Raw genomic sequence first — 21,039 nt, forward strand, 5'->3', positions numbered from 1 at the left:
CAAGCTCTCTGGCTACCAAGGGGACAGCTCCTCTTTCCTGTGTAAAGCAAAGACTGTGGGAACTTTCTAGGTACTATGAAAACAGCCTTCTACTGGCACAGATAGCAAGTCCCACAGTCATTCCCAAGTCTGGATCTTCTTCGAAGTAGCCCAGTACAATACAGCCAAGTCACCAGTCTGAATTGTGTTATGTAAATAAAGGCTACTCTTTCTGGGTTTCCAAGTCTCTGTATTCCTGTGGTTGGCTATCTTGCACAGCACAGTCGTCACCCAACTGTGAACAATTATAAAATTCCTTGCATCAATTTAAAGTGTGTGTGTGTGTAAATCAGGACTTCTAACATTTATGTTAAAAGCCTTGTGTATTGGGAATTTTAAATTCAAAGCTTTTATTTGCACTTACTCTGAGCATTTGCCCCTGCAGTTTATTGTACTAGATTCTAGAACCAAAAACACTTGGATTTAAGCACATGTATTGCTTTTCAGTGAACCTAGGTTCTTTTGTGATATCGTGACTACTGAAAAATCAAGAAGTTTATAACCCTTTAGGCATGAGAATGATCTCACAGTATCTCACTTTTGTGGCTGGAATGTAAAAATGAATCTGGTCTTTGTTATATTGTTAGATGTTACAGTTTTGAAAAACAACCTCCTCCCACACAATCACAATTTGTCTTCAGAAGAGCATGAATACAAGATTTGCAGATCAGCTTGAAGTCATCAGATTATTTCTTACCCTTTTACAGATCACATATACCAGCAAGAGACCAACGAATTTGTCTCAGCATTGCAATAGATGTAGTGCTACAAATTGGATATTTATTCACGGAAAGTGCCTTTTTATGCTGTCCAAATGTCTTTAATGTGTCAGAGTTTGAAAGACTTCTTTCACCGATGTCTCTTTTCCAGAATGAAAAGAATGTATTAGGTTATGTACAAAATGCAAACAATTTTGGTTGGTTAGTATTGTCTCTTATCAGTCTGGACAGAAGGTCTGAAGACAGGCCAACGTTTTTCAGTGACTTCTGAAATTTTAACACAATGATTTAACTCACTTGTTTTAGCAGGCAGTGAAGAAACCCAGTAAAGAAGTTGTGAAAAACGTAGGGGGAAATTGAAATCTTTAGGCTAATTTTTATATAGAAAATTGAAGTGTATGTTATAGATTTTAGAGAATCGCAACTCATCCAGTTTACCCACAAAAACCAGCAGAATACCTAGTGATCATTGGATAACTTAACTCCTTCGGCAGTTAATGTCTTACATTTTTCCATTGCACTATTTATTTATTTTTTAAGAATCCTAATGAATTTAAAGAACTGTACAAGATTAAACCACTATTATACTTGATGATTGCTCCTTGAAGACCCACATCAACATCCTTTTGTGATTTTTGCAAAGAATGTACTCTTTGGCTTCAATAGCTATAAGTGAGGTATTACTAATATTCATGACATTTGCAGTTATATAGCACCTTTCATCTGAGGACAAGATGCTAAAGTGCCCATTGGGATGAATGTGTTTAGATGCATCCTCTTACACTTTAATTGTATTGTTTTCAATTTCACGTCTTGTAGCATGTTGGCAATGCACTTGGGATGAAATCCCACTCCTACACACATCCTCCTCTGTAGCTAAAATGCAGTAGAACAACTACTGTAAGCTTTTTCAGGGCAGAGATTGTTTCTTCCTATATGTTTGTACCACACCCAGCACAATGGAGTCCAAGTCTCTTTGGAGGCTCTAGATACAATCGTAATGTAAATATTAGTAGTTAATTGTATGGGGTGGGTCAGGGAACAGAATGGCTGCACTGAATGCCAGGAAGCAGTTTGCTCAGAGGGAAGGAGGTCAAAGGTGGTCCCGGGTAGTGGCCAGAGTGTGATTTTGAGAGGGCAAACTCCATGTAGGAGAGTACAGTGCCATAGCCACTATTACAGTCAAAATGCTAAGTGTCCTGTGGCCTGCCTACAAATAGAGGTGGCCACAAATTTACCTTTTACTTTGATTCCCCACATAAATCACATTTACTCAGACTATGCCAGGGGACAATAATTTCATTCTTAATGATTGTGGCCCACTTGCAGGTTCAAAGATAGAATGAAAAAATACCGAATTTGTTCATACTCTAAAAGTTGTTTTCCTAATCAAAAGGCAGAAAGAAACCTTTTAGAGATAAAAGGAAAAGTACAAATATGTAGCCTGTCTTGAGCCAAGCGGATTATCTTGCAGTACAGTGTACTAACAGTAGACCATAACACCAGTAATGTGAAAATCTGAGTTTGAGAGTTGTTCAAACATTTTCCCCACTCTTCAAAATCACAGAAAGTCTCTGTGCTAAATAACTTTCTCCTGATGCCCTGCAAAAACAGTATTCATCTGCCTTCCAACTGTTTGTCTTTGGTGGGATGGTTCTGTAGTTATAAATGTACTGCGTTGTAAAGCATGTAGGACTGCTTTGCTTTTGTTCAGTTCATCAGATATGTCATGAGCTTTGCATTTAAGCCTCATTTAAAGAGGTCAAAAAAGCTTTTAAGAACTGAGTTTATAAAAGACAGCCAACATTTACAGAAATACTAAATCTCACATGAAAGGATTTCAAAGCAAAACCAAGAAAGTACTGGAGTTTCTAAGACTATACTGATTAATTTAAAATAATTTATTGGTATATTCCTGTATGTAGGCTAAAATTTGAAAATGTCTGTTGTATACTTGTACATATTTGTACAAGCATCTTCGACAGATTTTTAAGCAAAAGGGTTTATTCAGAGATATATCCACAGAACAGGAAAGAGACTATGGGATTGTATGAGAAGAATATGAATCTGTTTTTTTAAAAAAAAAAAAAAATCAAAATCATTAGAGACTTACAGATAGAAGGCTTTTTTCCCTCAAGCTCCCGTTGAAATCAATGGAATCATTCATTTTAGTGAATTTTATTAGGACACAAAGGGATTAAAACTGATGTGCAAGTAACAAAATGGCCCTGTCCCAAAGTGTTAATTCTTTTCTCTCCCTTCACCTTCACATATTCTCGGGCACCATTTTTTTATATGTGGTGGAAGGGTGGGGCTATATGTAAATTTATGTTGGCATATAACACAAACAATGGAGTGTTTTCCACTATATTCCTCCCAAATGGCACTACTGCTTCCTGTGCTCCTTTCCTGGCCCCTCTCTACGAAGGTCATAATCCTCCTTATTTTCTTCTGTCCTTTCACCCTCCCTCATTGTTTCACTCATCTTCCAGTCCTCTCCTTCCTCCTTTTCCCTCCCTGTTTATTTTCCTTTTCTGGCCTCTGTTGTTCCTTTTAATACTATGTCACTGCTTTCTAATTGTACCCTGCTCTGGTAACAGAGATTGATTCCCTGTTCCAGCAAAAATAATACTTAAGAAAACTGGGTTTAACATGGCTGCTGTCACTCACACAAAAATCATTTAGTTAGACTTGGCAGCAATGCTATAAGAGTTAATTGAATAACAGTGTGATAGAAAAATAAAGAGAGAAAAGTATATACATTTTGGATTACACAGCTATGAGATGTACAAACAGTTCTGACGAGGACATTAGGAAGAACACATGAGCTCATGATTGAACTGAATTCATGTAAAGCCAGCTAATGTTTTTTGATCCCACGTCCTTTCCTGCTATTCTTTCAGCCCTTCTTCCCATTCATGCTAGATTTCTTCAGTCTCAGCCCCTTTCTCTTCCTCCTTTCAGAGTTCTGACACCAACTTGATAGTTGTGAACTCTATGGGTATGTCTTCACTACCAATGTTAAAGCGCTGCTGTGGCAGCTCTTTAATGTGGCTGTGTAGTCGCGGGACCAGTGCTGGGAGAGACCTCTCCCAGCGCTGTAAAAAAAACCCACCTCCGCGAGGGGAGTAGCCACCAGCACTGGGAGCATGGCTACCAGTGCTGGCGCACTGTCTACACTGCCACTTTACAGCTCTGAAACTTGCATCGCTCAGGGGGGTGTTTTTTCACCCCCCTGAGCGAGAAAATTTCAGCGCTCTAAAGTGACAGTGTAGACAAGGCCTAAGAGAAACCTTCAATTCTTGATCAGCGGAATTTCTCTGTGTTTTTATTTCTCTGTATTCTCTGCGTACAGAAACGAAAAAATCATTCACAGATATTAATAAAAACAAGAATATGCCTACTAAAGGCAGAAAATAAGTGTCCATACGTTTATTATGCCTACAGCTGTCAGCAAACTCTGGCAATGAAAGTGAATGGATTTCTTCAAAAACACAAACCGCTCTAGATGGCACAACTTCAATTTTGTTATTGGCAGCAGGGTTAGCTGTTAAAATACATGAAGAGCTTTTCGTTATGATGTGGATGCTTTCGTCTTAGTGACCTTTCTGTATGAGAACACTTCCTTATATGGTGGCATATTCACTATGGCATGGTGAGCACTGTAGGACAGTGTCATTTGTGGAGCTGTATCGTTTCTTAGCAGATTCTGACAACGGAAGCACAGAATTTTAAAATGTGCTGCAGTGTTCATTCTTGGTTGTACAACGGATCTTGACAGATGTGGTGGATGTTCTCTAACCCAGAGTCCATATTCCCATTTTCTCCTCTTTAGGACTCGTACAAAATACAGTGTGGACGAAGAGGTGCTTGTTTTTGTAAATGTCTTGTGAACCATATTTCTCAAATACTGGGAATTGGCCAGCTTGAGCGATCTAGACTTTTTATGTAGACTTGGTGATATTTACAACTGGATTGTATGTAGCTTCTAAGAAAGAAACACATGACTGTATCTTGCTCTCCTATATATGTTGCCCCTACATTGTATTACTTTAATATTTTTGGTTGCCTTCTAGGATGGCCGCCTGCGAATAAATGACCAGCTGATTGCAGTGAATGGAGAGTCTCTTCTGGCGAAATCCAACCATGAAGCCATGGAGACACTGAGGCGTTCCATGTCTATGGAAGGGAACATTCGCGGGATGATTCAGTTAGTGGTTCTCAGGAGACTGGATAGACAAATGCAGGTAATGCAAAAAACTTGTTCATGAGTTAGGCCTCCTTGTGGTAAGCAAAGAATTGTATTCACAGTTTCATTAAGAATAGTTATTGGGGCAATTCTCCATCCACCATTTTGAAAATATCTTCCTATTTCTAAGTGTGTGTTAAAGATACTGGGTGAAATCCTGGCCTCATTGCAGTCAATGGCAAAACCCCTAATTGATTTCAATGGGGTTACAATTTCACTCACGGTTTGGCTTTAACTAACACTTAAAAAAAACTCATTAAAATTATAGTTCTGACTCCATAAACATGGCACATCCCTGCACTGATTCAAAAGAGCACATTAGTACTTGCATTAAGCAAAGCCACTTTTTAAAACATTTACTACAGTTTTGAGTCCTTAAATTTTTTGAACTCGGCTCTAGGAAATGATGTAAGCGATCTGTCTGTGTGACTCTACTATGCTTGTAAAGAAGTGTGCTGTCTGTCCTTGGCTTCTGGAGGTGCGTATCCACCCGTCACACTAATTTTTACTTTCACTTTTAAATAACTATTTTTTACTGGATTTTCAATATATATACTGTTCACAAGAAACAGCTACAACTGTGATTAAGAATAAAAAGAAAAAAGGGCCTTTAGAAATCACAGGATAGTACTCTGGGTGAATGTTTGAGAATAATATTTTGTGTGTGTATTTATACGTAAAAGATAAGAGAGAATGGTTGTTCTGGGGAAGGGAAGCTGTCTTCCCTTAAGCTGTGGATAGTTAACTCTATATTGTAGATTCCACTTCACTAGTTATATTTAAACTTGCTTTACCTCCCACCTGGATTGACATAAAAAAAAAAAACAAAAAACCCCAAACTTGCTAAATTTTATACTGTAACTGCACTGGGAAGTTGCTTTTCACAAAGGCTTTACACTGTGACATAGCAGAGAGGGAGACATGGAAAGCAAGTGTGTAGTTTCCCTGGGGCATTTTCTAAGATTATTGGCTAACATTTTCAAATCTTTTCCTGTAGGAGACAGACCCTTTATAGTCTTATTACCACAATTAGACAATCAATGGTGATACCGCTCTAGACAGGTTGAAAGCATGTTCTAGGGTTATTATTCTTAAATTTAAGAAAGCAAATTGATTCAACTGCTGTTATCTTTCATGGTCTGTACCTTATGTAAAACTAGTATTACACATTTATATTTATTCTGTGCTCTGATGAGGTATGAATGATAACCCACCTACAGCGAAAACTAGAAAGAAAGCTTATCATTGCTAGCTTCTATTTTTAAAAAGTCAACTTTGGCAAAAATACTACAACTGAATTATTGATGTAATAAAAATACAAGAAGCTGCTTTTCATCGTCAAAGTATATAGTTTTATACATTATCCAGATGTATGAAACACATAAACAATTCTGACACATGCCCTGTGAAGAATACATAATGAGCTCTTGATTGAATCAAATTCATTTTAAACAGAAATTAATTTTTATAGAATGTGCTCGAGGTTCAATTGTAATTCCATTTGAGGCTGGAGACTATAGGAAAATGGGCCATGACCCATTCTTTCCCTTCCCCAAAATCGTTTCCTACCTGCTACGTTCCAGCTTGGTATGAACAGAATATGTTTTAAAATCCATTATTTGTTTTATTGGTCAGGACACTAATGGAGGCCTTCCAAGACAGCTCTGTTTTACAAGCTGAATACTCTAATTAAGCTGGTTACTGATCAGTTGTTGGGATATCGATTGTGTCATTTATCAAAGAGCTGGAAAAGCAGATTTTTTTTGGTTGTTGTTGTTAATTTAAGGCTGCCTCTCCCAGTGGGTCCCCATCTTTAATTTAGTAGTAGTAGTTTGTATCAGTGCAGGGCTTGATTTAGCCGACAATATACTTCCAAAAGGTAATAGATGTGGATCACTTGGCATAAGGAATAAGTGGTAAATCTTCCCAATGTAACTTGAAGAATTCTGGTACACCAGAGGCACATACAATTGTTAACAATGGGTCTTCCCCATAATAAAGAGCCTCTGAATATACTATTTGACTGGCTGTGAATAAAGCATTGAAATGAGGAGGAGGGGAAAACAGACAACATGTTATTTGGCCAGTGGCTACTGAAAGAAAAGAAGAAGCTTATGAGACTAGGTCTGTAGCTGTCTCTGTGTTGTCACCAGTAGGCTCTCAACATTGATGAAGTGGTCTTAGTTAATCTGGCCTTATGGCCAGCCTGTCTTTCTCTGGGAAATCACTAGTCTTATAAGGCAAAAGAAGAACCATATAATGATCAATAGCAAATGGCGATGCTCACTTACAGATGTGAAAGTGAGAAGGGGTGCAGATGTTGGCAGCGACCACAACCTTGTGACAGCCTCAATCAAGCTAAAACTGAGAGGTGTGGGTCCACCAAACAAGGGACATAGACATTATGATATTGACAAGCTAAAGTCCCTTGAAATACAGACCGCCTTCATTCTGCAGTTAAAAAACAGGTTTCAAGCACTTGCAGACCTTGATGAAGAGGAGGGGAATGCAGATGACGAGATCAACAAGGAGTCGGACAAAGTAACAGCAATTTATAAACAGAGCAGTAAAGCCTGTCTAGGCCACAGGCAGAAGAGAAGGAAGGGAGTGGATTACACCCAGCACATGGAATGCCATAGAAACCAGACCAGTCCTGAAGAAGAAAATTTTAGACACACAATCCCAGAAACCAAAGGACAAATACCACAAGCATATTGCAGGGCACACCGGGAGGTCAAATGCCTTGTGAGAGCGGACAAATGGCATTATATTGATAATCTGGCAATACAAGCAGAGGATGCAGCTGCTTGTGGTGAACAAGGAACTGTCTACAAAATGATGCGGCTTATCAGTGGTAAAAGGCAGACAGCAACAAACACTCTCATCAGGAACAAACAAGGACACTTACTAACAACCGAAAAAGAACAAGAAATGCGCTGGACAGAGCACTTCAAATAATTGCTGAACAGGGAGCCACCTAAAGAGGAAGCAAACATCCAGGAGGCAGAAGAAGATCTTGAGATCAACACAGACACCCCAACTAAGGAAGAGATCATTCAAGCTATCGAATCCTTAAAAAATGGGAAATCTCCTGGCAAGGACAACTTGAATGCAGAATTGTTCGAGGTAAATCCTAAATTAGCAACATCTATCCTGACCCCTCTATTTACATCAGTCTGGGAAAGGGAAAAAGTGCCAGATGAATGGGGTTATAGTGAAGATACCAAAGAAAGAAACTCTCAGTAATTGTAATAACTGGTGTAGTATCACACTTTTATCTGTGCCAAGCAAAGTATTGTGTAAGATCTTAGTCCATCGTATATCAGAGGCAATTGATTGCATTCTGAGAAAAGGGCAAGCTGGTTTTCGGAAAGGGCGTGGATGCACAGACTAGATCTTCACTATACGAAACATAATAGAACAGTGCTTAGAACGGCAACTCTACGTAAATTTCATAGACTTTGTGAAGGCTTTTGATAGCATTCACAGGACCAGCCTATGGCACATTCTGCAGGCATATGGAATTCCTTTCTGTATAATGAACGTTATCAAAAGCTTCTATTTCAACTTTACATGCAGTGTTAATCACGGTGAGCTCAGTTTTGAAGTCAAAACAGGAGTATGTCAGGGGTGTGTCATGTCTACAATCCTCTTCAACATTACCCATCGACTGGGTAATGCGACGTACAACAGAAGATATGCCAAGAGGCATTAAATGGACACTCTTCTCATCCCTTGAAGACCTGGACTTCGCAGATGATGTTGCTCTCCTATCACATACCCAACACCATATACAAGAAAAAACAACTCGACTCAATACTTTCAGCCAGCAAATTGGACTGAAAATCAACTGCGATAAGACAGATATCATGACCTTTAATATTGCCTCACCATCACCAGTATGGATAGAGGATTATGTTCTCACCAATGTCGAAACATTCACATACTTGGGCAGCACCATCAGCCAGGAAGGTGGAACAAGCCAGGACATCCGGAACAGAATCAATAAAGTCAGGAACATCTTCAGGAACTTAAATACAGTCTGGAAATCATCCAAATACAACACCAAAACCAAACTCAAGATTTATCAGAGCTGTGTACTTTCAACACTGCTTTATAGTGCAGAATGCTGGGGAATGAGGAAGTCTGACATGTTCAAACTGTCTTCATTCCATACAACCTGTCTCAGAAAAATCCTCCATATCTTTTGGTCAAGAACAATCTCAAACCAAGATCTATTGGCGCAGTGCAGCGAAGAGGATCTGAGCACCATCATTGCCAGGAGGTGTTGGAAATGGATCGGTCATGTGCTTCGGGTGGAAACTGATTCCGTCACCAGAGTAGCAATAAGATGGACACCTGAAGGCAAGCGAAAACGAGGCCACCCAAAAACAACAGACAGGAGTGGAAGAGCTTCATCACTGCCCTAAACACCAAAGGTGTAATAGGAACATGATGATGATGATGAAACGTTTCAAAGGCAATTTAACCCAGTCTCTATTGCTTTGAGCATAACTTCGCAGGCATGCTCACATGCGTGCAATTTTCAGTACTATCAGTTGTGCGCATAGAAGATAAAAGTTATAAACACATCATCTGTGTGCACAAGTGATAGTACCTAAAAAGGGATGCATAAGTGTTGGTGCCTGTGTTACACACTCAGGACCAGACATGCTGTTTAAAACTGAAACATTTTATTAAAACTGTAATCAGAATCAGGCAAACACAGAGCTTGCAAAAGTCCACTGCAATAGTCTTCCAGGAGTGCTAGACTCTTCTGTCACCACACCCTGCTCCCTTTGACCTTTTCAGCACAGTTCCTTGCCTTAAAGGGACAGGGTATAGGGAAATATAGCCTTGGCATTCCATCCACTTCTTACAAAAACTTACAGTGACACTAAAAGATTCTAACATACCTGTTCTAAAATTTATAAGTGCTACACCTGTTATATGAAATCCACTGGCCCAGGTGAAGGCAGCTTTGTAAAATGGAGGCCAAGTGGAGGCTTCTTTCTGGTTATGTATTGGCTTTTCAAAGAAACGACAATGTTGAGAATATCATTCTACCTTTTAATAATTAGCCAAAGAATTTTACTGTCTATATTAATAATTTCCCCTGTACAACGACGACAGACGTGCCTTTTGGGGTTTGTCCCAGTTTGATAAATTGTGCATTTTTTAACAGCAACTGTCAGGAGAATAAATTAGGAGCTGCAATATGGATATGGGGGGAGGGGAAAATATCTCAAAAGAAAAACAGACTAGAGGTGTGGCAAAAGTTTGTTCAGCTGCCAGCCAGAAGACCTGGGTTTAGAGGTTACAAGTCTGCTTTAGTGTGTGATCATCAGAGCATACGCACTCAGTCTCTGAGCGAAGGGAACCAGCTGGCTGGCAAAGAAATATCACTGGCATTGCCTGTGCCCTTATGTTGACAATGCCACAAGCTGCCCTCACAGATGGAGGAATAACATGAAGCCAGTTGTGGGTCAGAAAAAAGAAGTCCTTTTCTCTGTTTATCATCCTTAATGATCATTTCTAATGTAAGGGTACTCTCTTGTTTCATGGTCAGCAGTGGTCTGAAGACATCTTTCATGTTTCTCATTGCAGAGTTAATAATGTGCAATAAAAGCCTGACAAATAATGCACAAACCCCAGTGTGATTTAGTGATTACTGTTCCTTGGCTCTGTTGGACATTTATTTTTTCAATTAAAACATGATTCTGTTTCTTCTTAGGAACGCTCAGATCATGGGTTTTTTCAAAAATCAGCACTTGAGGGCAGTCAGACCTTTACCACTATCTCCAGGCGCAATGATGCTATCCTGCAACAATTTGTAACTTACAGTCCTCAGGAAAGACTAAAAGGTATGTACTGTACATCCTTCTTCATGCCTCCCCCCCCCCCCCCAAAAAAAAGTGCTCTTTTTGTTTTCAGAAATCCACATCAACTAGAAAAACAGTTAATTAGAGTAAGTGCAGGCTCTGTTACTTTGAAGCTTGAAGATCCAGGGAGGGTGGGAGAGCTGACTCAGAAGTTGTGAATTAAATTCCTGGCACACGTTCCAGTTTAAGTAACAGTTTCTAGCTCACTGCCCAACACGTAAGTTTGGATAAAAAACAAATGATGGTTGCAAAATATATATTGTCAAAATGTTTATTTTCTATACATCCTTGATGGATACAGTAATTATTTTAAAAAGCAAATTGTCTAGTTTGTGTCCTGTTTTATAATCCAGTAGGAATTTACACTATACCCTAATATTCATAAGATTTGCTATTTTAGTTTACTGAGACTTAAAATATTTTAAGGTTAGAAACAGACCCTTAGTGTAAAATAGAATTAGGACATCATATTTACATTCCCCATTCCAGACTTTGAAACTTTTTTAGTAACTATAATATTCTTAGTCTGTAAATAGCTGACTAAACACCCAGCTTTAATACTGACACTTTATCTTCCTACCTCCTCCCCTTACCAGCAGAAAAATCCCACTGGCTGCTATGTATGGCCCTGATTCCACCAGGTATTTAAGCATATGCCTAATTTTAAGCATTTGAGAAGTCTCATTAAGTGTTGTCACCCATTCAGTGGGACTGCTCATGTTCCTAATCAGGCACTTTTAAAGTACTTAGATAAGAATCAGAATAAGGCCTGTTTGGAAGAGCTGTACTTTCCGAGGGATCCTAGCAGCAGAGGTTGCTAGTGTGTCTCTTTTTGTTTTGCGCGTTCTTTGTTTTGCATTTTTGAGGGGCAAAAGGAAGGAGACAACCCACCACAGTGTGAGGGGTGAATGGATGTTAGATGTTGAGAAGACACCACAGACATAGGGCAGAGAGAGAGAGAGAGACCCCTTTATGAGGGAAAAAAGAGAGAGACGAAAAACCAAGGCCTGGGAAGATATGGGTGGTGTCAGTCAAAGGGCTAAGGAAAGAGATTTTTAAATTTTACTGAGAAACTAAGTGAAGTATCTTTGTATTGTGACTTATGTTTAAAAAAAGACTTATTTAGTGAAATCAAATAGAATGCCAGCTGTGTGGGGCAGGCGGAAGAATGAGACATGTATTTGCCCGGCAAAAGACCTAGTAGAGGGCTCTGTATAGCAAAGCTGAAATCGTTCAGGTACATGTGAGCAGAGAATATGTCCCTAAAATAATACAGTGCACATACATGTAGCATGTATTTTGCTGTAAAATATTTGTTTAGTTCTGAACATTTAACCTACTTTAACCCACATTCCTATCAGCATTACCCTTTTCTCCACACCCACCCCCATATCATTTGTTACAAACACTTTTTGCATTTTCTTTTATAATAGGCTCCGATCCTACAATGGTATCTGCACACGTGAAACCATGCACCCCCACAGGGCCCCAGTGAACCCAAAAGTGCTTATGTGTCTTCCCACAATGAACAAGTTGCAGGATTATAGTCTTATATCAGATACAGGGATTGTCTCTTGATATATATTTTCATGGTGCCTTGCCCATTGGGGTTCCAGTCCTGATCTGAAGCTTTGGGTGCTACCATAATGTAAACAGTAATAAAAGACAGCAGAGATGTCAATACAATACTGTGCCCAATGCAAAAAATTAGTGGCAGAAGTTGAATAACTGAGAGTATGACATTTTATTAAACATAAATGTTTTCAAATAAGTTACTCCTAATGCTAGTCACTGCTCTACACATAAGACTGTTCTAGAAGCCCAACAAAAATAGATTGAAAAAAATAATTGGCTTATTAATACTATATTTTTTTTAAAAGGATCTTTTTTATTATACATGAGCAAGACCAAATGTAATGTCTGGGGAAAAGCTGTTATAGCCAAAACATTACATTTTGTCTTGCCTGTGGATATTTCAATTAAGGAGGGTTTTTAAGCCAATATTGAAATGCCAATGTTCAGTCTATTTTTTGCATGAATAATGCTTGCCACCCACAGGTTCCTGCTTTTTTTTCTTGCCAAGCTGTTGTGCAGAAATAGCAGTTTTAGAACAACCTCTTCGAGAAGCAATACTTCAGTGCCAGCAACTTCACATTTCTGGTGCTGAAAGATTACTGGAATCTGCCTCATCAGAAGCTCTTTTACATCCAAAAAATGATCAGGGTTGTAAGGGAATTGCTGTCATCTCTCTGGTTAAGAAATATTGTAAAGATAAAGTATCTACTCTACAATAGCGTGGCATGCTGAATCTCCATGGATGTACAAGTATCTACATTTAGAAGTGTAGCATGTGCTCATGAAAAGATTAATTGATATAGAAAATGACTATAGATGAATACATTAATTCAGGAAAGTCTAATAGCCCAATATACTGTAACTTCACCTCATTGACCAGTTCAAATGTGTCATCATTTTATGAATATTATATCAGTATTAATAGATTATTCCATGGCAGCTCAGCATCAGCCACACCAACCCTCAGATGTACTGAGTACGCACCATTCCCATTGAATTTCAGTGGAGTAAAGTCAGTGGGAATTGAAGGGCACTCACTATATTGCAAAATGCACTTGGTAACTCACAGGATCAGGGCCTTTAGGGAGGGAACCAAAGTTGTGGATTAGCTAGGAAGGAAAAAGGGCAGGTTGGAAGGATGAGGGAGTGAGAACATGCAGTGGAAGAAGTCAGTATAGTCACTAGTTTTTCTCCAGAGATGCTCAGTCGTGTGAGACCGGAATGGAGGGAGCACAGAATGGGAAGGTCACGGGTGGGGTTTACGGAGCATTCAGAATGGCGTGAGAGGGAACGAGGAATTACGGGGGGAGGGACAGAGTTGAAAGTGGCAATAATGATGCTGATGGCAGTTAGTGATGACAAGGAGAAAAGGTGAAGGCCAGGAGAAAAAAAAGTCAGAGATGTTCATAGACTGGTGATCACAAAGGGAGTAAGTGATAGGAAAGTACAGAGCACAAGGAAGAAATGATGGTGAAGAGGAGCTTGTCCATGTTCATGGTCGTAGACAGGGACTTTAGGAGAGAGGGAAGAACAGTGTTTTTTTGACAAGTCAGGATGGTGACTGAAGTTATGAGTTGGGTTTCATGGTTCAGGACAAGCTGCACCTTTCAGCCCTCTCAAATCTCTGAGTGCACCCCTTCAGGTGACCGTCCTCTTGCCTACAACTATTTTGTGTTGGAACCCTCTGAATTATCCCACTCTTAGACCAGGTCCCCAGGGTGTAGCACCATGTATACCAACCATGATTACTCAGCAGATCGAACTGAATTTGGCTACCTGCAAGACTTACCTTTGGTAGTTGACTGGTGTGTGAATTGGCATAGAACAGCCTTTCCAAACAAAGTATTGTTTAATCTCAAGGAACAAAGAGCAGAGAGGTTGTAACACAGCAAACAGTCTGCACATGTATCTGATCTGTCTAACCTGAAAGCTAGACAGGCCTGGCTTATGCCAAAGACCCCAGCCTCGGGGAGCTCAGGGAAGAAGGGCAGAATTGGTCAGCACCCCAGCAATCCCTGTGTCTCCCTCCATCTTCAGGAGCAGACATTTTATCAGTCCCCTCGTCTGTGTTGCCTGTATCTCTTGAAGCTGGTCAAACTAGTTTATGCAGCGCACTTGGGTGGGTCAGGGATAGACTTCCAAGCAATTCGTTGTCCTATAATTATCAGTAAACAGGTCATTATCAAAAGTTTGCCCACTTTTCTATCTAGATGCAAATTAACCCACATAGCAAAAAACACAATAACAATCAAACACATAGATGTACATGCAATATTAATAAAATATCATGAGCATCTTCCTCCTCTGTCATATTGGGTCAAATTGAAGCTTGGAAAGAATGAGGAAGTTAATGAGATAATCCAGAAACAGTAGAATTAGAGGTGCTGGCAGTGTGGAAACTGAAGAAACATGTTATGAATATAGAGTGAAGAGCTGAGAGTAGTTGGAGGCTGATATCAGATGAAGAAAGTGAGCCTCTCTGAGGGAGATGAAAAGGACCTCAGAAGAGGCAAAGGGGTAGAAAGTTGAAGGGATGGAATTGAGAGGTGGAGGGTGAAAGGCTGGAGCATACTGCAGTCATGAGATCGGGGCTGCAGTAGGAGGAGATGCAGCAATACATGGTGAGCTGCAGGGAGAAAGCTAGGTTTCAGTGAGTGTGAGGAGGTGCAAGGGCCTGGGGGATAGTCACAGATCTCGGCAAGCATGAAACATGGAGGGGAGACTAGAAGAAAGTAGAAGGAGAGAAGATGGGGACTTAGATGGAGAGAGTTTTTGGCTGGCAGGGTTAGAGCTTGATGAGTGAGGGAGAACGTATAGGAGGAAGAGTGTGAAGAATGGAAGGAAGAGGTAAAGACACTGAGGTGAAGATGAGAAGAGGATATTTGTTAGTAGCAAAGAATGTGCGAGATGGAGAGGAAGTGGTGATAGGAAAGAGGAAAAGAACCAGAACAAAACTTGTGAGTAATTGTGAAAGTGTGAATGTTGAGATGGCAGGGGTGAAGTGGAGGTGTACCATTTCCCTGGACACAATGAAATGAAGTTGCTGGCAACTGGGAGAAGGCAGTATGTTTGAGAGAGGTGATGGCCCACTGAAGAGTAGAATGGGGAGAAGAAAAAACGTGATTTGACCTTAGAATCTGAAGGTACCACTCTGGCTTCCACTCTTTGCTGCTGTTGAGTATACTGGGCAGTACTTCTTCCTAAATGAAGGAGACATTGACTCAATCTCAATTATCATGTACTCTAACATCCACAACAATTCTATTAAATATGTATTTGTTGTAATAATGGTTCGTTCAAGCATGATGACTACTTTAACACATGTTTCGGGGCCAAACTCATCCTGGTGTAAATTGATTGCCTTGAATGGCATGATAGGAGGAATTTAGACTGTGATCCAGGGCTTCTTGGTTAGCCCTCCTGTCATGGGACAGCAGCAACTTTTCTTTTCTTCTATTAAGAATGGGAAAGGAGGTGACGCCTGCAGGTTAAGGTGCCTTACTCCCTATCTGGGAGGTAATAAATGTTGCAAACCAAAAAAATTAAACCAGTTGAACTTACTATTAGTTACGTTAAAACTATATGACGGAAGTCAATATCCATTCAAATGCATTAAAGCGATTCAGGACTTGCACTGCACTTCACTATCAGCAGAGTTTCACTAATTATGCATCTTTAAAACAGCAAATCAACTCTTTTGGAATTCCCAAGGCATGTACTTTCTGCTTGTTATGATTTTAATTCTTGTTTAGTTTAGGTATTTGTATAATTTGTGGATCACGTCAGGCCTCCCTGTCCAGGTATGGATCAGTGACCTGGTGTCATGTAATCGCGGCTACTACTTTGTTTAACCCTTTTTAGGTTCAGAGCTGGCTATGTCTGATCGTGGTAGTGCTGAGACTGAAGTTCCACCTCCTCTGCCCCCACACCCCAGTGAGGAGCTGCTTTCTGAAGATTATAATCATAGGTTCGGATGTACTTTTTATTGCCGTTACTTTTGTTATTTATGGCTAGAATGGCTCAGTTCTCACTGATAATTGTGATGTTATTTTCTCATTGATTAAAAGCACTGTTGTTGTGTATGTAAATAGATGTGGAATCTGCACCACAATAGCTATGGTCAAGTTGACATTTCTGCAATATAAATCATGTTTGGTTATTTTTGGAATTTAATATCTTGTCTATTTCAGTAGTTTTCAAATGATGGCACATTTGTCACTGGTGATATGTGAGCTGTCCTCATTGGTACACAGATTTTTAAAAAATAAATTATTTTCATAATCATGAACTAGTTTTCTAAGAAAATGGTATATCATACAATTTTTTCTATAACCTTAAACCAGTGGTAGACATCCCGCGGGCCGCACTTGGACCGTCAGGGTAATATGCTGGCAGGCTGTGAGACCGTTTCTTTACAGTGACTGTCCACAGGCATGGCTGCCCGCAGCTCCCAGTGGCCGCGGTTTGCCATTCTCTTTTTAAATACTTGGGATATGCTTATCTGACATAATGATTGAGACTATGAGTAGAACTGGTCAGAAAAACTTGGAACCATTTTCTGTCAGAAAATGCAGTTGTAACTGAATTGAAATGCTTTGCAAAACTGTGTCTGTCTTGCTGAAATTCCCTTTGGGGAAAAAATGGGCCGGGGGGGGGGGAATCAAATTCTTAAAACATCCTTTTTTAACACTTTTTGAATGAAATTTTCCAATCTTTCATTTTGAAATGACTTTTGTTTAAAATAATCTTAAATTTTGAATGATATGTTTTAATATAAAATCAAAAAGCAAAATGAAAACGAAAAGTTTTCATTGAGCCAAAATTACTTTGGGGGTGGGGGGAGAGAGATTTTCCCTTCATAGAGAATTTTGAAATTTTCAGGTTTCATTCCAATTCTAAACTGAACCAAATTTCAAATCTCAGTCCTTTGTGAAACAGAACTTTGCTCCTCCATGCAGGTTTATTTATGGGGAGCTTCTGTGAAACGGTGATGGGTAGTGGTGGTCTTTTTAAATGCCATCATTCACATAGATTGTTGACATGTCAGGGAGAGTGAACCAGATGCAGGGACTGCATTTTGTGCAACCTATTTGGTAAACAATTCAGACAGGAGGTAGTTAAATAGAGCTCAGCAGAAGAGAAAACAAGACTGTTGGCACTGGATATTTCCCCTTCTGTTCTGTTAAATAAAATCATATTTAAATATTAAGCGTGTAAAAACAGCAGTTATCTTCACAAAGAATCTGTATTTAAATATATATAATTAAATACATGTGAGTAGAGGTGCTAAATCTCACAAAAGAAACGTGACAATCAGAGATTGATTTTAGATGCATGACTGCAAACAACTGGAGGGGAAAATACTTTTATATTGTGAAAGTTTTAATTACTTCACTTGGTTTTGCATTAGTGCCTAAATGTTTTGCATGGCTTTTTCCATAGCTCTGTAGTGGATTCAGCAGCATATTTAACAGATCAGAACATCAACTTCAGATCTTTGACACCAGCCAAGCAGCCTGAATCAATTAATCTGAAAGCCTCCAAAAGCATGGATCTTGGTAAGATGGAGGGGGGAAGGGGTCATCAGGTCATCGTTTTAGCCATAGCACATCTGCAGTATCTCCTTATTTTCTGCTTTTGTTATTTAAACAAATACATCAGCGAGCATATTCTTCAGCAGAGCTGCTGTGGTAGGGACTCCTATCACATCTAATCACAATTACCATTTTTACTGAAGTTGAATTAAGGATATTTTCTCCCAAAATATCATTTTGTGGTCCTGCATTGTCTTGAAATCTCAGCTGAAGGAAAGAGAGCTTTTGTGAAAATAAGTTAGAAGAATTGCCAGAGTTATGTCTTTAAAAAATCCATGCATGTCTAAGTCTATAGCAAAACAATAAACATATTATTTTCTGATAGAATTTAGAAGATTGCAAAACTGCATTAGGCAACAGTTGACTTTCTTACGACAAGATCATTGACAATAACAAAGTTGAACAATCAAAACATCACAGTAGGTTTTCAGAGATACTTGAAAAGGAGTAAGGTTATGGTCCACTACCCATCAGAGCTGTGCAGAAAACTTTGCAATGTGGGTGAAACTGAGAGAAAATTGTTTTCACAATATTAGCAAACCATTTGTGCAAGGGGTTTTGTTGGTTTTTTTTGTTTTGTTTTTACTCAAATACTTTTCTATGGGGAAAACTGAGTTGTATTTTAGCAGTAGCAAGGAGAAAAGTCTCCAAGCCTTTTAAAACTCAAAGAATCAGGAGCCAAGTAAAACCTTTTATATTTCTTCAGTGTGGCACCCCTCACTCTTTTTCTGGGTATTTCCTATTTAGGTCCTGATCCAGTAAGTTTGAGTAGTTCCACTGGTGTGGCGCTAAGCATGTGCTTAGGTGCTCTTCTGGATGAGGGCCTTAAATATACCATGAATGGTTTATTTATACACACACAGAAACGCACACCCAACATATTAAAACTTCTTAAATGGTGGTCGCACTGTATTTCCTTCTAACAGTGCAGATTTGTCTTAGAATTTTGTGTTCTGATTTTTTTTTTAATCCAGAAAATATGTGCATTTTCATAGTGGGCAGGAAGTGAGCAAAGGGGGCAGAGTCTTGGAGCGGGGGGGCGGGGGCCTGAGGGGAAGAGGTAGAGCGGGGGTGGGGCCTTTGGGGAAAGGGGTGGGGCACAGGGCAGAGCCTCGGGGGTCTGGTTACCAGCATTTAGAAAGGTGGCAACCCTAATAGAACTGTGGAGTAAGATTAGACATACTGAAGTCTGTGAGGAACCTTTACAAACATGCCTTGTATGCAGCTTTTTCCCTTTTAAACCAGGGGACTCCAATTTGAGTCCCTACATGGATACAATTGCTGCATTATCGCATGGTAGAGATAACCAGTCTCTTAAGTTGCAAGGTCCAAAACTATTTAAGGCTTTCACTGTCAACATTTAAATTCCATATACAACCAGTACAGAACATGGAGCTCTGGTGAAACAGTTTGAAAAGTCGCTAGGTGTAGCCAAATGTACAATACGTTACAATAGCCTAATCTCAAGATGACAAAGGCACACATAACTGCAGCAAGGTCTGCATCAGAAAGATCACCCAGCACAGAGGACATAACTATGTTGGGCACATCCTGCCTGCCATCTGGCATCCAGGAGCAACCCCAGACTGTGAACTTGTCTGACACATGCCCAAAATCCGGGATCCCAATACTATCCTCAACACTTCTTCTAGTTGCTTCTCCCTTCCCACCAACATTGTATATCTGAAGAGACTGGGTTATTTGCTTCATTGCACAAGCCAGGTCAAGCATGGAGAACAGTGAGTTGGAAGTTGCCATCATTCAAACACACCACTGCCCATGTCCCTTCACTGTCCCTCTCAACTAACTTGCATACGTGTTGATGGGGAGGGTGACAAAATATATTTCTGAGGTATCCTGCATGACAGAGCCCTTAGAGCAGGGATGGGCAAACTACGGCCTGGGCTGCATCTGGCCTTTCAGATGTTTTAATCCGGCCCTCAAGCTCCAGCTAGGGAGTGGGGTTGGGGGCTTGCCCCGCTCCGTGCATGCCGGGGTTCTGCGCGGCTCGCAAAAGCAGCAGCATGTCCCCCTTCTGGCTCCTACGCGTAGGGGCAGCCAGGGGGCTCCACACACACTGCTCCTGCAGCTCCCATTGGCTGGCAACTGCGGCCAATGGGAGCTGCAGGGGCAGCGCCTGTGGACGGGGCAGCATGCAGAGCTGCCTGGCTGAGCCTCTGCGTAGGAGCCAGAGGGGGGAACTTGTTGCTGCTTCTGGGAGCTGCTTGAGATAAACGCTGCCTGGAGCCTGCACCCCTGACCCCCTCCTGTGCCCCAACCCCCTGCCCCAGTCCTGATCCCCCTCCCGCCCCTGGAGCACCCTCCTGCACCCCCAACCTCTCATCCCCAGCCCCACCCCAGAACCTGCACCCCCAGCCGAAGCCCTCACCCCCTCACGCACCCCAACCCCCAATTTTGTGAGCATTCATGGCCCGCCATACAATTTCCATATGTAGATGTGGCCCTCGGCCCAAAAAGTTTGTCCACTCCTGCCTTAGAGCACAAGACCAGTTGTCCAAAACTATCCATTGGGATATCTCACAAAGACAATAACAGTTCTGCTTGTCCTGTTGGGTACCACAGATGAGCCCATATCTGATGATCAGAGGTATCAAAAACTGCTGACAAACAAAAGAATTGTCATGAATACTTCATCTTCATCCATTGTTAGCAGATCATCAGCCAGGCCACGTTCAGTCTTGTACCCAGGCCTGAAACTTGTGTGACTTGAAGTCAAGGAAACCTGATTGAAAAAGGATCATAGTTTCCCGCCAAAAAGGGAGATTAGATCCAGATGGATAGCTGTCAAGACTGTCCCTGTCAATAATTGGTTTTCTGAATTCGCTGTCTTACAAGAACTACGTTAAAATAAGTCACACCCTACTCCCTCTTCCATGTTTCCTCATCCCATAGGGAACAATCTTAGCCAGTACTGAGCCCAGTACTTCCCTACTTGCCTTCCTTTGCCACCAAGATGGGTC

General features: G+C 40.5%; 1 protein-coding gene across 1 annotated transcript in view; it reads left to right on the top strand.

Annotated features, from left to right (window-relative positions):
• The window catches only part of PARD3B (par-3 family cell polarity regulator beta), a 617,867-nt gene that overhangs the window by 335,418 nt on the left and 261,410 nt on the right, over positions 1–21,039 (top strand). Inside the window, exons 12-15 of the mRNA XM_074967987.1 lie at positions 4,835–5,005; positions 10,742–10,871; positions 16,326–16,431; positions 17,907–18,022. Coding sequence (XP_074824088.1) covers positions 4,835–5,005; positions 10,742–10,871; positions 16,326–16,431; positions 17,907–18,022 — 523 coding nt within the window. The remainder of the gene's footprint in view (positions 1–4,834; positions 5,006–10,741; positions 10,872–16,325; positions 16,432–17,906; positions 18,023–21,039) is intronic.

The sequence above is a fragment of the Natator depressus genome, chromosome 11 (assembly GCF_965152275.1).
Source record: "Natator depressus isolate rNatDep1 chromosome 11, rNatDep2.hap1, whole genome shotgun sequence".
Lineage (NCBI taxonomy): Eukaryota > Metazoa > Chordata > Testudines > Cheloniidae > Natator > Natator depressus.